Raw genomic sequence first — 21,197 nt, 5'->3', positions numbered from 1 at the left:
GGGCCCCCTCCCTGCAAAGAGAGACACCCACAAAGGAGTCAGTCAGCGGCACACCTTTATTTTGAGTCCAATAAAAATGAAAATGGAAGGCACACTGGGAAATGACAGAATAAAAAACACAACTGGTGACACATACTCTCCTCCCCCCAAAAAAACTTTCTGCACCCCAATTCTTCTGCACAAGTGACCCCAAAACTCCAGGACACCCCCCCAGCTTGCCATCTTTGTCCAATTATTGTGTTTCAGAAGAGCCCCCAATTACACAGCTGAGCTTTAGGTCAGCCTTTGCCAGCCTGGTGCCCTCCAGGTATTTTGGACTACAACTCCCATCACCACAACATCAGCTGTGCTGGCAGGGGCTGATGGGAGTTGTAGTCCAAAATACTTGGAGGGCACCAGGCTGGCAAAGGCTGCTTTAGGTCACTCCGCACTCCAGTGAGAACCCTGCTGGCTGACCAGCTTCATCTATATGACAACCAAACTCCTTCCGACAAACCTGGAATGCACCCCACTCTCTTTGTGGGTAAAAGGGTCCTTAAAACTCAGCCTCCATCGTCCTTCTCTATGTTTAAAAGCGCACACACAGAGACACATATATTATCTCAAATAAGACCCTGAGATGCATCCCTCCAAGAATCCCTCCCTCCCCTCTCCCATTTATCTTTTCTTGGAGAGATGCCTCTGTCTTGCCCCATCACCTCTCCGATGGGGGGAGCCCCCATCTCCCCACATGCCCCCAGTAACCAAGCACCCCCTCCCCTCAAGCTACATCTATAACTGTTGGCCACTATGTTACCCCTCCTCCACCAATGTCCCTCTGTCTTTATTCCTGGGACACACGGAGGGCAATGCGTAGCTATCCATCTGTCCATCCACGTCATCGGGTAGGAAGGCAGCCTGGACCCTCCATCAGAGACGGGACGGGGAGCCTCCCGCCACCACCATGGTCTCCCCCGTGATGTAGTCGGCATCCGGGGAGCAAAGGAAGGAAACTATGCCAGAACAGTCCGACGGGACTCCAAGCCTAAGTGGGGGGAGGAAAGGGAAATAGCCTGGTTAGTGGGCAGAGGAAAGGGGACTCCTGGTGCAAGCAGAGCAGAGGAAGGAAGGAGGGGAAGCTTAGTGGTCGGAGTGAGCACAAAGAGGTAGAAGAGAGGCCACAGACGGGGCTAGAAAGTTGGGGCTAAATCCAAGATGGCAAAAGCCAGCGCGGCTAAAGAAGGAAAGGTAAATTTGAATCGCAAAGAGTAACAGTATTTTGCTTTATTTTCCAATGAGCCCGTCAGGTCTGTGTCTGGAGTATTCGTCCTGTTACTGCAGCTGACAGTACACTGGTCCAAGGATGCACAGAGACCCCTCATTCCATCTCATTATTGTTCTGTGAATTGGTTCTGCCCTCTTCTCCAGCTGTTCTGCTCTGTCTGCCTTGCAGTGCAGCCGGGAGAATTTCTAAAATTAATTCCACAATTGCCACACATGCAATGTGCTGCAGTTTTCAGTTTGCATCTCTTCTCTCCCCCGCTTACAGATAACCAAAGCGCACGAGTGCACGTGTATACCAATAAAGAGCACTGCAAAAAAAACCTAACAACATTGATGCCATCACACGGCAGCATCCAGATTCCTTCTTGTGCTGTAATTTAATTGGTGTGCACATATGCGCCTGCATGTTCAATTGAATGACAGTGCCAAAAAGGAACCCTGATGCAATGATGTGGTTTGGTTTTGTGCACCGTGCTAAGCAATGTGCAGGTGTGCTGGTGTGTAAGAAGGGAGGGTACTGCACCCAAATGCACGTGCAGAGTGGTCTGAGCAGAGTCCTGCAGTCAAAAAACAGAAGAATGGTGGGTCGCTAACTGCTCCACAAACACAATCGGATTGTTCTAAACTCCCAGAGCTTAGAGAGAAATTTCAGTGGGCAGAATGAATTTTGTACGCAGCCTTTGTAACTAGCTTCTGGGTCCATGAGGTTCCCAGTTTAAGGCCAGGAATCCCTAACAAGAGAGGGCAAGCCAAGGAGGTACTGAGGGAAACCAGCCAAGAGGCTGTTGAAACTTTGGGATTCAGAAGCAGGGCTTCCTCTTTTGCACCCTCTTCCTCATACACTTTCTGCCCCAAATCTACCCACACAAAACCCTATATAGCTTGGGACTAGGATACCTAAAGGATTGCCTCATCTGCTATATACTCAACTGATCACTGCAGTTTGTAAAAGAGGGCCTCCTGCAAATAACATCTTATCAGAACGTCCATTCTGTTTTGTTGTTGTTATGTGCCCTCAAGTCGATTACGACTTATGGCGACCCTATGAATCAGTAACCTCCAAGAGCATCTGTCATGAACCACCCTGCTCAGATCTTGTAAGTTCAGGTCTGTGGCTTCCTTTATGGCCTTTGTTCTTCCCCAGTAGCTCGGTGAGTGCCTTCTGACCTGGGGGTCTCATTTTCCAGCACTATCTCGTGTTGCATTTTGGATACTCTGTTCATAGGGTTTTCGTGGTAAGAGGTATTCAGAGGTGCTTTACCATTGCCTTCCTCTTAGTTTGGCTGCATCTTAGTCTGGTGTCTCAGCTTTCACCATTCCACCTTGAGTGCCCCTGCTAGGAGTCTAGCCTCTTGGTCTAGCCTCCTGACGCCATTGCTTTCAGCTTCTTCAACACTCTCAAACCCCCTTACCACGTTAAGGTGTGCATCCTAAAAGGGGCCATTCTGTACAATATAGGAAAAAGGAAGGCCTTCAGTGTGGTGGCCCCCGCCCTTTGGAACTGTTACACATCAGGCACCATCCCTACTGCCTTTTCGGCACCTATTGAAGACCTTCCTTTTTCAACAAGCCTTTTATATGGAGACCTTTATCCCAAGTCTCTATTGGATTTGAAATTGTTTATATATATATATGCAATCGTTTTCTTAATTCTATAATTGTTTTTATATTGTGAATGTATGGATTGGTTTGTATATATAGAATTGTTTTTACATACAGAATTGTTTTTAATAGTTTTTATTGTTTATGTTTTTCCTGTGAAGTTGCTTCACATAAATGGAATTAAATAAATAAATAGCTATTCACGTCAGATGCTGGGGTAGAACCAACAGCCCACTAATATGTGTGCTCGTGGGGGACGGAAGCTGCAAACCTGTACATGGTGACCTGAATTTATTTCTGAGCAAACATGCTTCGGATTGGGCTATAAGTATTCCTAGACCATGGGTGGGCCAAAGGCAGGTGTCTGGGTGATTTGAAGTCAAGAGCGGGTTCGTAGTCTGGGAATACTTTTAGATCCTTCTGTCACTCGAGGCTCAAGTAGCCTCAGTGGCACGGAATGCGTTCTACCAACTTTGGTTGGTGGCCCAGCTACGTCCCTATCTGGACAGAGAAGATCTCACCTCAGTTGTTCATGCTCTGGTAACCTCTCGATTGGTCTACTGCAATGCGCTCTATGTAGGGCTGCCTTTGAAGACGGTTCGGAAGCTACAGCTGGTGCAAAATGTGGCAGCCAGACCAATAACGAGGACCAGGCAGTCTGAACACATAACACCTGTTCTGGCCCGCTTGCACTGGCTACCTATATGTTTCCGGGCCAGATTCAAAGTGTTGGTTTTAATCTATAAAGCCTTATACGGCACGGGACCACAATACCTTTTGGAACGCCTCTCCCGATATGAACCTGCTCGTACACTACGCTCAACATCGAAGGCCCTCCTCCGAGTTCCGACTCATAGAGAAGCTCGGAGGATGGTAACAAGAACTAGGGCCTTCTCAGTGGTGGCCCCCGAACTGTGGAATAGTCTTCCCGAAGAAGTGTGCTTGGCGCCGACATTGCTATCCTTTCGACGCCAAGTTAAAACCTTCCTATTTTATCAGGCATTTTAGCTTTTCTTAAATATGTTTTAAACTGGTTTTAGATTATGGATTTGCATTTATTTTTTGTATTGTTCCATGTGATTCTATTGTATTTATTATATTTGTCGTACACCGCCCAGAGAGCTATGCTAGTGGGGCAGTATAAAAATTCAATAAATAAATAAATAAAATCGACAAGGGTTTCTGGCTCCAAACTGTTTTAGAAACAGCAAAATAACCCTCCCAACCCAAATTAGACTGCTGAAATGCTAAATGTTGGAAAAGGCTCTCCCCGCAAAAACCCACAGAACTTTGGTGGGAAAGGACATTGAGCTCCATTCAGTTCTAGTACTCCTGGGCTCAAGATGTTTTTTGGGGTGCCCTTCACTTTAATTCTAACTCTATGTTTTTTGTGTCTGGCTCTTCTTGGAAGATCTTTGGATTCTGGTAAAAAAAAAAAACAATAAAATGAGTTACAACATTTGGACCGTTTTTAGTTTCCACAAGAGGCAGTGACGGCCAACAACTTGGATGGCTTTAAAAGGGGATTAGGCAAATCCATGGAGGAGAAGGCTATGAATGGTTACTAGCCATGATGGCATGCCTAAACCAGCCTTCACTGACCTGGTGCCCTCCAGCTGTTTTGGACTACAGTTGTGATGGCTGGAGCTGATGGGAGCTTTAGTCCAAAACATCTTGAGGGCACCAGGTTGGCGAAGGCTGGCCTAAACATAGTAAATCTATCTTATTCTGAGTCCACCTAGCTCAGTACTGTCTACTCTGATTGGCAGCAGCTCTCCAAGGGCCTTGCGTAGAGGACTATGTCAGGGAGTCGGCAGAGTGCCCATCGGATGTTCCAAAAGGCTTTTTTCAAGCGTTAATTGTTGCGTGTGTTTTTTAAGGGCACCCACCCCAATAACTGCCTCCCCTACCCTTCATGCTGCAATTAGTCTTGAAAAAAGCCTGTTATAGGAAAGTTTTTAAAAAGCTAATTGCTGTGTGTGTGTGTGTGTGAGTGAGCGAGTGAGAGGGGGGGGGATATTCATGGAGAGTGCCGCTTGAGAAGGAAGCATTAAACCTCCCCTGCCTAACTGCATTCTCCATGAAGATCGCACACATATACACCCTCTCTTTGGGTATTATTAGGCTTGAAAAAAGCATTCTAGCTTTTTTCCCCTCAAGCCTTATTGCTGGGGGAGGGGGGAGGGGCAGGGAGACTGCGAGTCTGTACATGGGTGTCCAGTGAGTGTTATGTGCACGCATGTGAGTGTGTGATGTGTGTGCATGTGAGTGTGCCAGAGCTGGCCCCACCCACTGCTGGCATGCAGGACCTGGAAGGTTGGCCACTCAGCCAATCTCCTTTAACTAGAGATGCCGGTGACGAGAACTGGGACCTTTTGTGGGCAAGAGCCAAGGCCACTCCTGGCTTCAATTCTGCCAAAACAGGGTTGAAAAACTGGATCTGGCCAATGGGCCAGATCATCTCCTCTACCTCATGGCCCAAATATGACAGGTGGATGGCCCCACTCCACCCACCTGTCAATCACCTGACATTACAATGACATCAGAAGACCCTTTTGGCCCAGCTGCATATGGTGACTCAATCGCCTATGATGTCAAGCGACTGGCAGATAAGTGTTAATTAGCCAAAATGGCCTCCTGGGCCAGAGGTGTCCCCCCCCTCACCCTGTGATAGAACAACATGGAAGGAAGGCCACAGAGGCAACAGCTGTGATGGCGGATAGCCTGGAGTCACGCCCAGTGACATTTTTTCTGCAATGAATGGGTGGGTGAGGGGTCTTTTAAAGGATTCTCAGGGTCTGACGGCCAATTCAAATGAGCCGCTTCTGATGTGGTACAGTCCTCTCAGGATCTGTTTGTGGCCTACTTCTGAAACACAGGCCCAGAGCCGCTGAACAGTGGCATGCTTGGATGTATGGGAACGTTACCTCTGTATCCGCATGGCCTCCATCAATTTGTCCCCCACAGCTTTGTCTTGCCAGAGCTGGAAAGATAAAAGACACCCCATCAGTTTGCCTTTATAAGAAAAGCCAGTATACCTGAAATACCGTCTTACCCCTTATATACCGAGTCGATCACTGCGCTCTGCAGGCGAGGGTCTGCAGACACCGTCTCATCAGGAGGTCTGTTCCACATAACAGAGGAAGTGGACCTTTAGTGTGGTGGCACCGACACTGGAATTCTCTCCCCTTCAATAACAGACAGGCAACATCTCTGTTATCTTTTTGGCACCTACAGAAGACCTTCCTCTTTCAACAAGCCCTTTAAGAAGGGACCTTATCCCTGTCTGTGTCTGCGTTGGAATTGCTTTTTAAGATTTTTAAAGTTGATTTTTTAAAGATGTTTTTAAGATGTTTGTTTTAATATGTTTTTAAAGATGATTTGTTTTAGTGTATTTTAAGGTCTTTTGTTTTTAAGATTTTTAAAGTGATTTTAGTGTTCTTGTTTGCCACCTTAGGCTGCTTCTGGGAGGAAGGGCAGGATATAAATTTAATAAATAAATAAATAAACATCACCCATATTTCTGTTTCTAAGTGAAGACTTTTTTTAACCCCAGGCCCCCATTATGACAGGTTTCAACTTCTGCTGACCGGGTCAGATCCAGACGAACAGCACCACCCTATACGTGCCTACTGAGTTCAATGTGGCTTACTCCCAAGTAAGTATGTATAGGGTTGCAGCCAACATTTCGTATCCATTGAAATCAATGGGACACATTAATGCAGCATGCAAATGTTTTAAAGAAAATAATAATAATAATAATAATAAAAAATCAAATTAGAAAAAAGAAAAAGAAATCCCAACAACACAAGATGAAAACAGACAGGTTGGCAAATAAAACAATCCATTAAAGCCCATCAGCACAGCAATATTCAACCAGTCAGGTGAGATGCTTGCTGGAATTAAAAATAAAAGATCATAAGGAGGTGGAGAAGTGGTAATGAGGAGGAAGCAGAATGGATCTTTCTGGGCAGGGAGGTCCACAAGTTGGTCATTGCCACGGAGACAGCTTCCCTCCACATATCAGCCAGGTGTACCTCAGATAATGGTCGGACGTGCAAAAGAGTCCCCATCCTGCCCAACACACCTGTTGATTTCAAAGGGTGGAGAGGACCATGTGGCACAATGGATAGTGCGTTGGACTTCTAGCATAGCGAAGTGACACAGCCAGTGTGGTGCAGTGGTTAGAGCGTCAGACTGGGACCTGGGAGACCAAGGTTCAAATCCCCACTCCGCCAAGAAGCTCACTGGGTGACCTTGGGCCAATGCTAAAGAACACAAGAAGTTGCCTTAATAGAGTCAGACTGTTGGTCCCTCTGGCTCAGTATTGTCTACACTGACTGGCAGCAGCTCTCCAGGATTTCAGACAGGAGACTTTCCCAGCCCTACCTGGAGATGCTGGGGATTGAACCTGGGGCCTTCTGCAGGCAAGGCAGATGCTCTGCCACTGAGCTATGGCCCTTCCCCACTTCTCGGACTAACCTGCCATATATTCCGCCTTTCTTTCATCAAGACCCAAGGCAGCATACAAGGTGGTGGCCTTGAGTGGCTTCAGACCAGCAATTTTATTTATTTATTATTTTATTCATTACTCACTTTTCTTCATGTACAATAAAAATATTAAAACAAATACAACACTAACGCAAATAAAGTTAGAAAGCACAATACACGGATAAGACAGTGGAACAACTCATCCCCTGAAAGAGGCTACAGCATCAAAAAGCTCTCCAAAAACCCCTCCAAAAATTAAGAGCCAAATGCCTGGGAGAAGAGGAATGTTTCTGCATGGCACCTAAAGATAGTTAATGATGGTGCCAGGCGTGCCTCTCTGGGGAGAGCGTTCCATAAGTGTGGAGGCCACCACTGAGAAGATAATCCCCTGGAGCCATGTTTGTATGCCCCCTTGAGCACCTTGGAGGAAAAGCGGGATATAAATGTAATAATAAAAATAAATATATATATAAAAAATGCGGGAACCATAGGTTTCATGACAGAAGAAGAAAGGCGGGATATAAATGGTAAGAAAGAAGAATTAAAAACACAGAAAGATATTCAGTTCTCCGCTTCCCCTTCCCACCCTCCAATACTCACAGCTGAACTGAACTTGGTGCGGATCAGGCCGGGGGCCACAGAGTTGATGCGGATGTTGCGAGGGGCCAGTTCAGGGGCCAGGTTATGGGTGAGGCCCAGAAGAGCCGTCTTGCTGACATTGTAGGGACCCAAGCCCTGGCAGAGAGTGCAAGAAAGAGATCTTAGGAAGGAGGTGTAAGGACAGTTCCCTTACGGCAGTGTTTGTCAGCCTCGAGTCCCCAGATGTTGTTGGACTACAACTCCCATCATTCCCAGCTTGCTTAGCCAGTGGTGAGGGATGACGGGAGTCATAGTCTGTCATCTTTGGGTCTCCAGATGTTGTTAAACACTGCTCTAAGGGACTGTCACAAAGGGTTTGGGAGTGATGACCTCTTCTTAGCATCGTCAGCAGACTTGAGCCTGTCCTTTCATAGCACCAAAACTTTTGAAATTTTCCAGTGAATATTCCTCTAGTGTGATTCGGGGGGGCATTAATACCTTCTAACACATTAGTCTCAGGTTAGAACGACATGTTATTTCATTGCCTAAGCAAACAGGGGTTCCCAAACCCATGTGCCACGCTGTAAGCAGATGCACGGATCCATCTGAGGGCCCTTCCAGCTGTCCTTTTCATTGTGTGTTCATTTTTTTAAATGTTTTTAACGTTGTTTTGTTTTAATGTATTTTAAGGTTTTTTTATGACATTTTAGAGTGTTTTTAGTGTTTCTGTTTGCTGCCCTGAGCTCCTGCTGGGAGGAAGGGCAGGCTATAAATTAATTAATTAATTAATTAATTAATTAAGATTTGTGCTCTTGATGCTATCAGGAAGATTATACACGGTCCCACTTGTAATACTGTTTGAGCCTACAAAGGTTTCGGGGCAGACATACCGCTTTGTTTCCAATTGGTGCATGTTCTGTAACATCCAGTACATTTTTATGCTACAAATCTCCAGGTTCTTGTCCTCACCCCTCCTTCATTCTGCTTTTATTGTGTTATAGTGCAAGAGTTGCCCCTCCAGACGGCAATTAATGCAAAAACATTGGGGAAACAATGCAGAACTGCTGAAAAAACCAGAGCGATCTCTGGATGGTCCAGCAGAAATGCACAGTTATTGCATCCATGACATGCTGCAGCATAAACTGCAAAAATAAAGTTTAAAAAATATGCCAGCCTGGAAAGGCCCTGGGCCCGCCGTTCTGCATCCCACCGTGGCCAATCAGATGCTTCCAGGGAGTCTAGAAGCAGAGACAGGAAGGCTTTAACTTCAGTTCCATTATTGCTGTCGATCATCTGGCATCAATACTGCCTCCATATCAGAAAGTGCCACTTAGCCACCCTGACTAGTAGCCCCAGATGGACCTCTCCTCCTCCGTGAATCTGTCTAATCCCCCTTTTAATCCATCAAAGCTGCATCTTGGGGCACGAGATCCCATAAAATTAATGAGTGATACAGTGTATGAATGAATCAATCCGTTTCATTGGATGATGACTCGGAGTCCTAGTATTCTGAGAGGAAGAAAAGCTTTCTTTTCGTCTTGCTTTCTCCACAGCATATGTCGTTTTATAAACCTCAAGCGCATTCCTTTTCTCTCCACCCACCCACCCCACTTCATCCTTCGGGGTTCTTTTCAGACAGTGTAAAAAAAGGGGGGAAAGGCAAAATCCATGTTAGGGAGCATTCAAAAAGGGATTGAAAATAAAACTGCAGATATTATAATACCGTTATACAAAGCTATGGTGCAAACTGTGCACAGTTCTGGTGGCCTCATCTCAGAAAGGAAAAACGGAAAAGGTGCAGAAAAGGGCAGCCAAAATGATCAAAAGGATGGAGCAACTCTTCTGTGAGGAAAGATTGCAGCATTGGGGGCTTTTTAGTTTAGAGAAAAGGCATGTAAGAGGTGACATGAGAGAAGCATATAAAATTATGAATGGTGGAGAAAATGTTTTCCTCTGAATAACACTGGAACCTGCAGTCATCCAGTGAAGCTCAATGGGGCCCTAGCTCAGTGGCAGAGCATCTGCTTTGCATGCAAAAGGTCCCAGGTTCAACCCCCGGCATCTCCAGTAAAGGCCGGGAAAGGCACCTCGTCAGCCAGTGTCAAACCCTGGAGAGCTGCTGTCAGTCAGGGTAGACAACAGTGAAGCAGATGGACCAAATTGCCTGACATGGTATAAACGATCTTCTTCTGATGTGGTGGAACATTCAGAACAGACAAAAAGCAGTAATTTGTTACTCATCGCATAGTTAAACTGTGGAATTTGCACGCAAGAGATGCAGAGATGGCAACCAGCGTGGATGGCTTTAAAAGGGGATTAGACAAATTCACGGCGGGTAAGGCCATCAGTGGTTATCAATCACGGCGGCAGAGGACTACTTCAAGTATTGGAGGTGATATGCCTCTAAATGCTAGATGCTGGGAATCGTGAGTGGGCCGTTACACTCAAGTCCTGTTTGTGGGTTTCCTATTGGGGTATCCGGCTAGCCTCTCTGAGAACTCATTGCTTCGCCTCAAATACTGTAGATATCGTACAGCTGGAAAGGGTTCAGAAAAGAGCAAGCCAAATGATCAAAGGAACGGAGCAACTCCCCTCTGAAGAAAGGCTGCAGCATTTGGGGCTTTGCGGTTTAGAGAAAAGGCAAGTAAGAGGTGACGTGATGGGAGTTTATAAAATTATCCATGGCATGGAAGAAAGCGGACAGAGAAAGGTTTCTCTCCCTCTGTCAGAGCACTAGAACTTGTGGACATCCAATGATGCTGAATGCTGGAAGATTCAAGACAGGCAAAGAAAATGCTTCTTCACACAGCACACAGTTAAGCTATGGAATTCACTCCCATGGGAGGCAGTGATGGCTACCAACGTGGATGGCTTTAAAAGAGGATTAGACATATTAATGGAGGCTCATAACGCTATCAGTGGCTACTAGCCCTGATGGCTATGCTCTGCTGCCATGGCTGGAGGCAGCATGATTCTGAATGCCAGTTGTTGGAAACTGCAGGAGGGGACAGCGCTCTTGCGTTCAGGCCTGATGTGTGGGCTTCCCATTTGGGGCATCTGGTTGGCCACTGCGAGAACAGCATGCTAAACCAGATGGTCCTTTGGCCTGATCAAGCAGGACTCTTCTGACATTCTTAAGATGCTGGACTAGATGGGCCTTTGTGGGCTGATCCAGCTGCAGAGCTCTTCCGACGTTGCTACACGAAGGAACAAGGAAGTTGCCGTCCCAAAAGGAGCAGCACAACACTGACTCACCGGAAACGGCGAATATGCAGCGATGGACGAGACGATAACAATGGATCCGCCTCTGTAAGAAAGAAAGGTGAGAAACAAGAAAGAGAGAGAGAGAGAATAAGGATGGTAGGGGGGAGAGGAGTCATGCAGCCATTGGGGAACCACGTAAGGTGATGTGGCCATCAGAAAAACTATTTAGCGGGAGAAGTGAGCCTTGAGGAAGGATGAAAACGTCAGGACTGAGCTTGATCAGGGACCGGAGTTGAGTTCACCTCAGAAAGCTGGAGTGGTCAAAGGGCTGGCCACACACCAAACAGTCTTGGGTTCAAAGTTCGGCTCAGTCATGAAACTCACTGAGTGCCCTTGGACCAAGACCGCCTCAGATGATTGTTGGGGGGTCACTGTTATCCAAGCTCACAGGAGGACTAAAATGGTCATCTCCTGACAAAAGCTCAGATGAGGCTGTTGGCCATGAGGTGTAGGAATGTGGGCTCAGCTCTGAATCAGACAAAGTGCTACCAAGCTCCTTTTCACACTAATTCCTCAGATTTGCCCCCTAGCTCCTCTAAATGTCACCACCAGATCTGAAGTAGCTCAGTGGCCAAGACATGACCACTAAATGGCTTCGGGCCTGCCTTTAAGAAAGCTAATCTATAGGAGTCCCAGAGTTTGAGGCCTTTTCCCATCGACACAGTGAGAGCTGCAGAGGTGGAAAGTCTCAGGATGAGCACTAGAAACTTGACGTGAACATGAAGAGTGACACATGTCAATAAAGCCTGAATCTAAAATGGCTCGTGGTAAAGAATTGTGGGATTTCATCTTGTGTGAAATGGGGTCTCTGTGTGAGGGTAATGATTTTGCAGTTTCGTTTAACAGCTGAAGTTAATTAGGAGGCCTAGGCAAGAACACCTGCTTATCAGCCAAGGGCCTGGCACCCAAGGTCAGCCTGGCTTGGGAACATTTGGGGAGTACGTGCCAGTTAGGCGTGAAAGCTTGAAGAGGCACTGCATCATGAGAAAGCCTCCTCATTGGCTAATTGGTCCTGGGCTGTTACTAAGGGTTTTTCCATAAGTATAGGAGTGAAATCTTTAGGCTTTGTTCCCCTGGGTTCCATTTTGCCTATAGGTGGGTACCTGTGTGGGTTCCGTTTCCATCTGCTACCCAGACTATCTCTGAGGAGATGTGGGACTATACAACTAATACCTCTTTTGTAAGTATAGAATAGGTTAGTTAGCTTTGTTATTTTGTTTTGTAATTGAACTCTGTATTTTACCTTGCCCCTCTGGGTGTGGGTTTTAAGGAACCATTTTGCTGCTATTAATTGGGCACTTATATTTAATAAAGCTACTTCTTATTTACCAGTCCAGGAGGAGTTTGGCTCTGAATCTGGTACCTTGGCTACTGACCACAGACTACCGTGTATTTGGTTATTTGCCTAAGGCTCCAAGGCAAGGAGTGCTCTTTTGGCTCTTGTCTTTCAGAATCCTTGGCAAGCTTATTTCTGGTGCTCTGGGTCTCCCCTTGACTCAGAGTGGTTGACCAGTTTAAGGGGAGATGAAAGTCTACCCACCTTGCAGGGTTGTTGTTGGCTTACTCAGCCCTGGTAAGGGAGGCACGGGTTGTGCCTTGCCAGGATCATTTGCCCTGGGTGGGGATTGAGTCCTGAGATGGACTGGGTCCAGGATAGAACAGGTTCATGACAACACAGAGCTTTCGGGTAAGGAGCAACAAGCTTATAAAGACAGCAGGGAAAGAAGAACTGTCTAGGATTTACCAAAGAGGAGTCGGGGGAGGGAATTGCAAGGAGAACCTTGTGGGTATCTCGGTGAGAGGTGATTAGAATATGGAAAAGAGAGGCTGCCCCCTTCCAGGACATGCACTTCTCTGTTGCTCACCCCCTTTTCTCCATGTGAGGTACAACCAGTTTGATCAGCAGGGCAGCGGCCTTCACGTTGATATCCAGGATCTAAAAAGAAAAGAAGAAGAAAAAAGGGGGGGGGGGAGAATAGTGAAAAGGCATTTCAGAACTGGCACCTGGCAAACTTCTCCCAACCATCCATTGTCTAATCTCTTCCCCATTAAGCATCCATCCCACCCTTTTCTCTGAGATAAGGGACTGAGTGAGGTCTTCTCCTTGAGCAGGGTGAACTGGCCATTCAGCTCTGCCAGTGGAAAATGGGTGGTATCAGAATGAAGGGATTGGAGTGGTGGTGGTATGGTCTGAAGGCACATAAGGCCAGTTCCCTGCTAAATCTAAGCACAGTCAGGTCTGTTCAGTGCCTGGATGGAAGACTGCCTGGGAACCGTACGTAACCCGCCTTGGGTCTCTATCATGAAAAGAAAGGCAGGGTATAAATGTAATAAATAAATAAATAAATAAAATCTAGGGCCTTTTGCCTACAAAGCAGGCGCTCCATCACTGAGCTACAGCCCTTCCCGTAATGACACAGGAGGAAGAGGAGGTGGTGGCAGCTAGCAGGCCTTCCCAGGATCAGTTCACACTTCTCTTGTCAGTCTAATGATGCTTCCTTCCCCTGAAATTTAACTCGTTATTTAGGGAGTTGCCAACTTTTAAAAATATTGGCCTCTGCTCTTTTAACAGCAGCTGACTCTGCAGACAGCAATGGCCCTCCTTCTCGACGCCTGGAAAGGCTTCCCCTGCTGCTTTCTGCAGCACATCAACCTAGTGCGAAAAGGCACAGGAGCTGGCCAGGCTGGGTCCCTCGCGAGACGTTGGCAATCTTAACCTTCTCCTAACTAGTCCTATTCTGATCTCAAACATAAGGCCCGCTTTCAAATACTGTGTACACAACATACATTTAAAGCACATTTAAAGTGTATTCACTCCCCCCCAAAAAAGAATCCTGGGAACTGTAGTTTGTTTAAGGTGCTGGGAATTGTAGCTCAGTGAAGTGTAAACTCTAATTCCCAGGATCATTATTTTTGGGGGGGGGTGCTTTAAATGTATGGTGTGTATTCAGCCATAACCATAATCCTTTTTTAAAGATGCCCACCCCAAACCCCTCACCTTGTCCCAGACATCGTCCGTGGCGTCCAGAATACTGCCAAAAAAGGGGTTCACAGCTGCATTGGATACCAAGATGTCAATTCCTCCATGGCACTCAAGAGCCTAGAGCACAAAGCCAGAAGGAATAACAATACTACCAATAAAATTCCTTTTATTTAAAAAGCCAGCCCAGCACAGGATACTCATAAGAACAGACTACTGCCAACATGTAACACTGGTGTTAAAAGTCCTGCACTGGCTTCCCATCTGCCACTGGGCCAGGTTCAAGGTTCTTGTACTAGTTACAAAGCCCGGAATAACTTAAGGCCAGGATAGCTTAAGACCAGGATAGCCTTACCCTGTACGACCCAAGTCAATCACCGAGATCATGTGGGGGAACAACATTAATGATCCCCCATGGACCAGAAGCACAACTCATGTCAAGGAGAAGTCATCCCTTCAGCGTTGTGGGCCCAACTCTGTGGAACTCCCTCCCACTAGAGAGAGGCAGGCACTGTCCCTGTCGAGTTTTAGGTGCTTGGTTAAATCTGTTTTATTTCAGGAGGTCTTTGCATCACGAATATTTCTCGGATGTTTTAAAATTTTCTGATTTCTGAGATTTTAAATTTCTGAGGTGTAATTTGTTTTAAATTTTGCATATTGTATATTTTTATCATTGCAAGCTGCTTTGGGATCTGTTGAAGAGCAGGATATAAATGTTTTAAATAAAAAGAGCTTAGCGGCTGGATCTGACCAAAGGCCCATCTGGTTCAGCATTCTGTTCTCACAACTGGATGTGGGCTGGATGGAACAACTGTCAGGTGGATCCACAGTTGGCTCCAGAATCGTACTCAAAGAGTGCTTATCAATGGTTCCTTCTCAAACTGGGCGGAAGTAATGAGTGGGGTACCGCAGGGCTCGGTCCTGGGCCCAGTGCTCTTCAACATTCTTATTAACGACTTGGATGAGGAGGTGCAGGAAATGCTTATCGGATTCGCAGAGGATATAAAATTGGGAGGAGTAGCCAATATCTTGGAAGACAGAATCAAAATTCAAAGGGATCTAGATAGGCTGGAGCATTGGGCTGAAAACAACAGAATGAAATTCAACATGGATAAGTGCAAAGTTCTACACCTAGGAAAAAGAAACCAAATGCACAGTTATAAGATGGGGGATACTTGGCTCAGCAATACGACATGCGAGAAGGATCTTGATTACCGTTGATCACAAACTGAATATGAGCAAACAATATGATGTGGCTGCAAAAAAGGCAAATGTTATTTTAGGTTGCATTAACAGAAGTATAATTTCCAAATCGCGTGAAGTATTGGTTTCCCTCTATTCGGCACTGGCTAGGCCTCATCTTCGCTACTGAGTCCAGTTCTGAACACCACACTTTAAGAAGGATGCTGACAAATTGGAACAGGTTCAGAGGAGGGCACCAAGGATGATCAGGGGACTAGAAACAAAGCCCTATGAGGAGAGACTGAAAGAACTGGGCCCATTTAGCCTTGAGAAGACTGAGGGGAGACATGATAGCACTGTTCAAGTACTTGAAAGGTTGCCATACAGAGGAGGGCAAGGATCTCTTCTCGAACCTTCCAGAGTGCAGGAGATGGAATAATGGGCTTAAGTTGCAGGAAGCCAGATTTCAACTGAACATAAGGAAAAGCTTCCTGTTAGAGCGATATGACAATGGAACCAATGACCTAGGGAGGTGGTGGGCTGTCCAACAGTGGAGGCATTCAAGCCGCTGGCCAGCCACCTGTCGGGGATGCTTTAATTTGGATTGCTGATTGAGCAGGGGGTTGGATTCAATGGTCTTATAGGCCTCTTCCAACTCTATGATTCCATGGCCAGCGAGATGCCCATGATGGAAAGACCATAAGCAGAACCTGAGTGAAACGGTGATCTCCCTGCTTGAAATTCCCAGCATTCCCTCTGTCTCCGATTAGAGTTTCAATTCTACGAGATGCAGATTTAATGCAGAGTTTCAATATTCCTATCATAATGAAATCTTTCACTGCTCGGCAACAACTGCAGACAAGGGTTGAAAAACAGGTCTAGCAATAGATCTTCAGATTGAGGCTAATGGATCAGACTGCACACACACCGTACATTTAAAGCACTAGACTTCTTCCAAAGAATCATGGGAACTGTGGTTTTTCCCTAGAATCAAAGAATTGTAGAGTTGGAAGGGGCCTATAAGGCCATAGAGTCCAACCCTCTGCTCAGTGCAGGAATCCAAATTAAATCACAGCTGACAGGTGCCTGTCCAGCTGCGTCTTGAAAGCCTCTAGTGTTGGAGAGCCCATCTCCCTAGGTCATTAGTTCCACTGTCATACCGCTCTTCCAGTGAGGAAGTTTTTCCTTATGTTCAGTGGAAATCTGGCTTCCTGCAACTTGAGCCCATTATTCCGTGTCCTGCACTCTGGGACAATCCAGAAGAAATCCTGGCCCTCCTCTGTGTGACAGCCTTTCAAGTACTTGAAGAGTGAGATCATAGAATCATAGAACAGTAGAGTTGGAAGGGGCCTATAAGGCCATCAAGTCCAACCCCCTGCTCAATGCAGGAATCCAAATCACAGCATTCCCGACAGATGGCTGTCCAGCTGCCTCTTGAATGCCTCCAGTGTCGGAGAGCCCACTACCTCTCTAGGTAATTAGTCCCATTGTCATATGGCTCTAACAGGAAGTTTTTCCTGATGTTCAGCTGAAATCTGGCTTCCTGCAACTTGAGCCCATTATTCCGTGTCCTGCACTCTGGGATGATTGAGAAGAGATCCCAGCCCTCCTCTATGTGACAACCTTTCATGTACTTGAAGAGTGTTATCATATCTCCCCTCAGTCTTTTCTTCTCAAGGCTAAGCATGCCCAGTTCTTTCAGTCTCTCCTCATAGGGTTTGGTTCCAGTCCCCTGATCATCCTCATTGCTCTCCTCTGAACCCGTTCCAGTTTGTCTGCATCCTTCTGAAAGTGTGGTGTCCAGAACTGGACACAGTTCTCAAGATGAAGCCAAACCAATGCCGAATAGAGGGGAACCAATACTTCACACAATTTGGAAACAATACTTCTGTTAATGCAGCCTAAAATGGCATTTGCAGCCACATCACACTGTTTGCTCATATTCATCTTGTGATCAACAACACTCCCAAGATCCTTCTCACATGTCGTATTGCTGAGCCAATTATCCCCCATCTTATAACTGTGCATTTGGTTTCTTTTTCCTAGGTGTAGGCCTTTGCACTGATCCCTGTTAAATTTCAATCTGTTGTTTTCAGTTCAATGATCCAGCCTATCAAGATCCCTTTGAATTTTGATTCTGTCTTCCAGGCTATTAGTTATCCCTCCCAATTTTGTATCATTTGCAAACCTGATAAACATTCCCTGCACCTCCTCACCCAAGTCATTAATAAAAATGTTGCAGAGCACTGGGCCCAGGACTGAGCCCTGCAGTACCCCACTTGTTACCTTTCCCCAGTTTGAGAAGGAACCCGTGACAAGCACTCTTTGAGTACAATTCTGTAGCCAACTGTAGATCCACCTGACAGTTGTTCCATCCAGCCCGCATTTACCTAGCTTGCTAATCAGAATATCATGGGGCTCTTTGTCAAAAGCTTTGCTGAAGTAGAGATATATTATGCCTGCAATTGCAGACAAGAGTTGAAAAACAGGTCTAGCAATAGATCTTCAGACTAAGGCTCTTTGCCACGGAGAGAAGGGCTATCTCCTCTCCTGAAATCAGAGCAGAGGAGAATTCTGGGAGAAACTCGGCCCTCCTTGGTTGGGGGGGAGAGATGAGGCAGAAAAGGGAGGAAGCAGAATAGGGTCTGCCTGAGAAATTTTGCCACCTGAGGTGAAAAAATCCACACAGCACCCCAGCTTTCCACTAATGAACATGAGGTGTAATCTGCCAGAATGTTCTCCTGTGCAAGCCCCAGCCTCTCCAGGCCTCATGGCTCTTGTGAGGCCTACAAGATGGCTGCCATGAAGCCTGGTGTGCCACAGAGGATTCTGGGAGTTTTCCAGGCTGCCTACTCTTGTTTACAGCCATTGTTGTTGGGCATTCCCATAGCCCTGTGCATTCAGAGTGCACCCTCAGAAGTCACCCGAGAGTCTTACAGCTACACTATGCAGGAGAAGATGAATGATGGACCAGCTGTCATTCAAGGAAGGGTGTCCGCCATGGCTGATTTTCCCATGCAGGGAGCTCTGATCGGTGGCTGAGGGACTCTGAAACCCACCAGTCTGAATCCCTATTCCATTGCTCCTGAGGTGGCTCCATAAAACCATTTGTCTCATATGAACACACATACACACACCCCGCAGATCTCACCACGTCAATCAGGCGCTGCCTGTCGTCGGCCTTCCCCACGTGGCATACCAACCCCGACACACTCAGATTCTCCGTCCGTAGCTCGGCCACAGCCCGGTCCACGTTGCCTTGTTTCCGGCTGCTCACAACCACGTGGGCTCCATCCTGGGCCAGGCGGCGGGCAATCGCGAAGCCAATTCTGGCAAGAATCAAGGGGGTGGGGGGAGGTGTTGAGGATCATGGTAAGAACTGGGAGGGGGAACTGTCTTCCTAGAAGTGGTGGAAACCTAGAACTTTACTGGTTTTTAAATACAAAGTTGGATATGTTTATTATTATAATTAATTATATTATTGTTAGTATTTCACCATCAATGTGTACAGCACTTTAATAAAACTAAGTGGATCTAGGTCCCTGCCCCAAAGATCTTACAATCTAAAGTTCAGCACAGGGGAGGGGATCTATAATTCGTAAGAGAGAAAAAACATTTTGCTGTCTAAGGACAAGATGGCACCCCCCTTCCCATTCCACATATAGAAGCCAGTCAGGGCCACATCTGCACCATACATTTAAAGCACTCATACCACTCTGAGCAATCATGGCTCCCCCCCCCCGCCATAGAATCCTGGGAATTTTAACTATTAGGAGAACATAAAAAGAGCCCTGCAGGATCAGGCTAGTGGCCCATCTAGTTCAGCATCCTTTTCTTACAGTGGCCAACCAGATATCTACGGGAATAAGCCCACAAGCAGGACCTGAGTGCAAGAGCACTTCTCACACCTGCGGTTTCCAGGAACTGGTATTCGGAAGAGACTCCTATTCCACTCACAGGGGTACAATTCCCAGAGTTCCTTGGGAAGAAGGACTGATTGTTCAACCACTCAGGGAATTATAGCTCTGTAAGGGGAATAGGGGTCTCCTCTCAGCACCCTTCACAAACTACAGTTCCCAAGAATCGGGGGGGGGGGGAGAAGCCATGTCTCTTTGTATCAGAGTGCTTTCATTGTATGATCTGGAAGGATTTCTACGGTTAAGGTGTGTGAGGCAGATTGAACGCTGGAAATGCCTCATTTAAAAAATGTTAAGCATACTTATCCTTAGAAGTGGAAGGCAGAGCTGGGTAAGATTTTAGCAAAGAATACATTAAGATTTTTAATCTAATGCTTTGGAGACTTTGAAAATCTGAACTCTGAGCTAAAACCTCAGGGGATTTCAATTCAGGAACAACAACAAAAACCTCTTTCAAGCCAAGCTGCAAGAATCGGCTCTTGGCTTATTTTAAGAAGAGCTGGCAGCTGGATCAGGCCAAAAGGGGCCCACCTAATCCAGAGTCCTGTTTTCACAGCAGCCAACCAGATGCCCATTATGGAAAGCCCACAAGCAGGTCCTGGGCGCAAGAGCTCTCTCTCCCCTGCTGCGGATTCCAGCAACTAGTATTCAGGGGCATCCTGACAGTGGAGACAGAGCCATTGTGGCTAGTGGCCACAGACAGCCTATATCTTCCATGGATTTGTTTAATCCTTTTTTAAGACCATCCATCAATGAACACTAAAGTCAGGATCATTCAGACCATGTTATTCCCGATCTCTGTGTATGGATGTGAAAAAAGCAGATAAGAGAAAAATCAACTTGTTTGAAATGTGGTGTTGGAGGAGAGCTTTGTGCATACCAGGGACTGTGAAAAAGACAAATAATTGGGTGTTAGAACAAATTAAACCAGAACTGTCACTAGAAGCTAAAATGATGAAACTGAGGTTATTGACACAACATGAGAAGACATGATTCACTGGAAAAGACAATAACGTTGGGAAAAACAGAAGGGAGTAGAAAAAAAGGAAGGCCAAACAAGTGATGGATTGATTCCGTAAAGGAAGCCACAGACCTGAACTTACAAGATCTGAACAGGGTGATTCACGACAGATGCTATTGGAGGTTGCCGATTCATAGGATCACCATAAGTCGTAGTCGACTTGAAGGTACATAACAACAACAAAGGCCATCCAAGTTGGTGGCCATCCCTGCCTTTCTGGAATCAAAAACCTAACCCCAAGGGTCGCTTAGCTTCCCTATCCTGCTGAAGGGATTGTAAAGGCAAGAGGGCCGCTGAGAGCTTGCAGAGTGCTTCTCCTTCAGCCAGGAGCGATTCCTTCCGAAGAAGGTCAAGCTCCGTGCCTTTTGCTTGGGAAGACAGAGCTGCGCTTACCCCTCGGTGGAAGCAGTCACCAAGGCCACCTTGTTGGCGAGGGTCCCCCGTGCCTCGTTCCCGGTGCTGTTCATCCTCAGAAGGCGACTTACAGCTTGCTTGGGCTGCGCGCAGGCAACGAAGGCTCGGAACATCCTGGCCCGATCACGCCTCCTTTGGACTCTGCCCCCGGGGTCCTGCAGCGCCTGCCGTTCACAGATCAAAGGTGAAACGAGGCGGGCACCCAAATCCAGCCTCTCTCCCTCTTTCCTCCTCCCCTAGAGCTTCCCACCAACTTTGCTCGGCACTGCAACACACTGTAGCGCATTGCATCGCCCTCCTTGCCTAATCACTGATTAATCTGCGTTTTGCTCGATTTCTTGCTCTGCATCGGAATCGTAACACCACCACCCCCATACCTCACTTTAGATCCTCTGCCCCGTGGAGAGAAGCAGGAAGCAAAGTCGAAGGGGAGCGTGGAGTTAAGGAACTCTGAGCAGCTAGGAGAGAAAAAGGGAGGAGCTGT

At 46.7% G+C, this 21,197-nt stretch overlaps 1 protein-coding gene across 3 annotated transcripts; it reads right to left on the bottom strand.

Annotated features, from left to right (window-relative positions):
• Positions 1 to 38: 38 nt before the first annotated feature.
• Positions 39 to 21,197, bottom strand: LOC133367243 (dehydrogenase/reductase SDR family member 4-like). Of its 3 annotated transcripts, none has more exons than XM_061591252.1 (9): positions 21,091 to 21,197; positions 20,693 to 20,877; positions 18,513 to 18,690; positions 14,198 to 14,299; positions 13,065 to 13,135; positions 11,191 to 11,242; positions 7,957 to 8,091; positions 5,793 to 5,848; positions 39 to 1,024 (listed from the first exon to the last, which is right to left on the bottom strand). In XM_061591252.1, exons 2-9 carry the CDS (start codon positions 20,824 to 20,826, stop codon positions 910 to 912), a joined length of 843 nt encoding a protein of 280 aa, XP_061447236.1. In that variant the 5' UTR covers positions 20,827 to 20,877; positions 21,091 to 21,197; the 3' UTR covers positions 39 to 909. The 3 variants fall into 3 exon arrangements, with proteins under 3 accessions (XP_061447236.1, XP_061447238.1, XP_061447237.1); XM_061591253.1 differs by lacking the exon at positions 39 to 1,024 and adding an exon at positions 1,037 to 4,287; XM_061591254.1 differs by lacking the exon at positions 7,957 to 8,091.

The sequence above is a fragment of the Rhineura floridana genome, chromosome 11, assembly GCF_030035675.1.
Source record: "Rhineura floridana isolate rRhiFlo1 chromosome 11, rRhiFlo1.hap2, whole genome shotgun sequence".
NCBI classification, from domain to species: domain Eukaryota; kingdom Metazoa; phylum Chordata; class Lepidosauria; order Squamata; family Rhineuridae; genus Rhineura; species Rhineura floridana.
The sequence above is the reverse complement of the archived record's forward strand: the minus strand, read 5'-3'. Positions and strand labels throughout refer to the sequence as shown.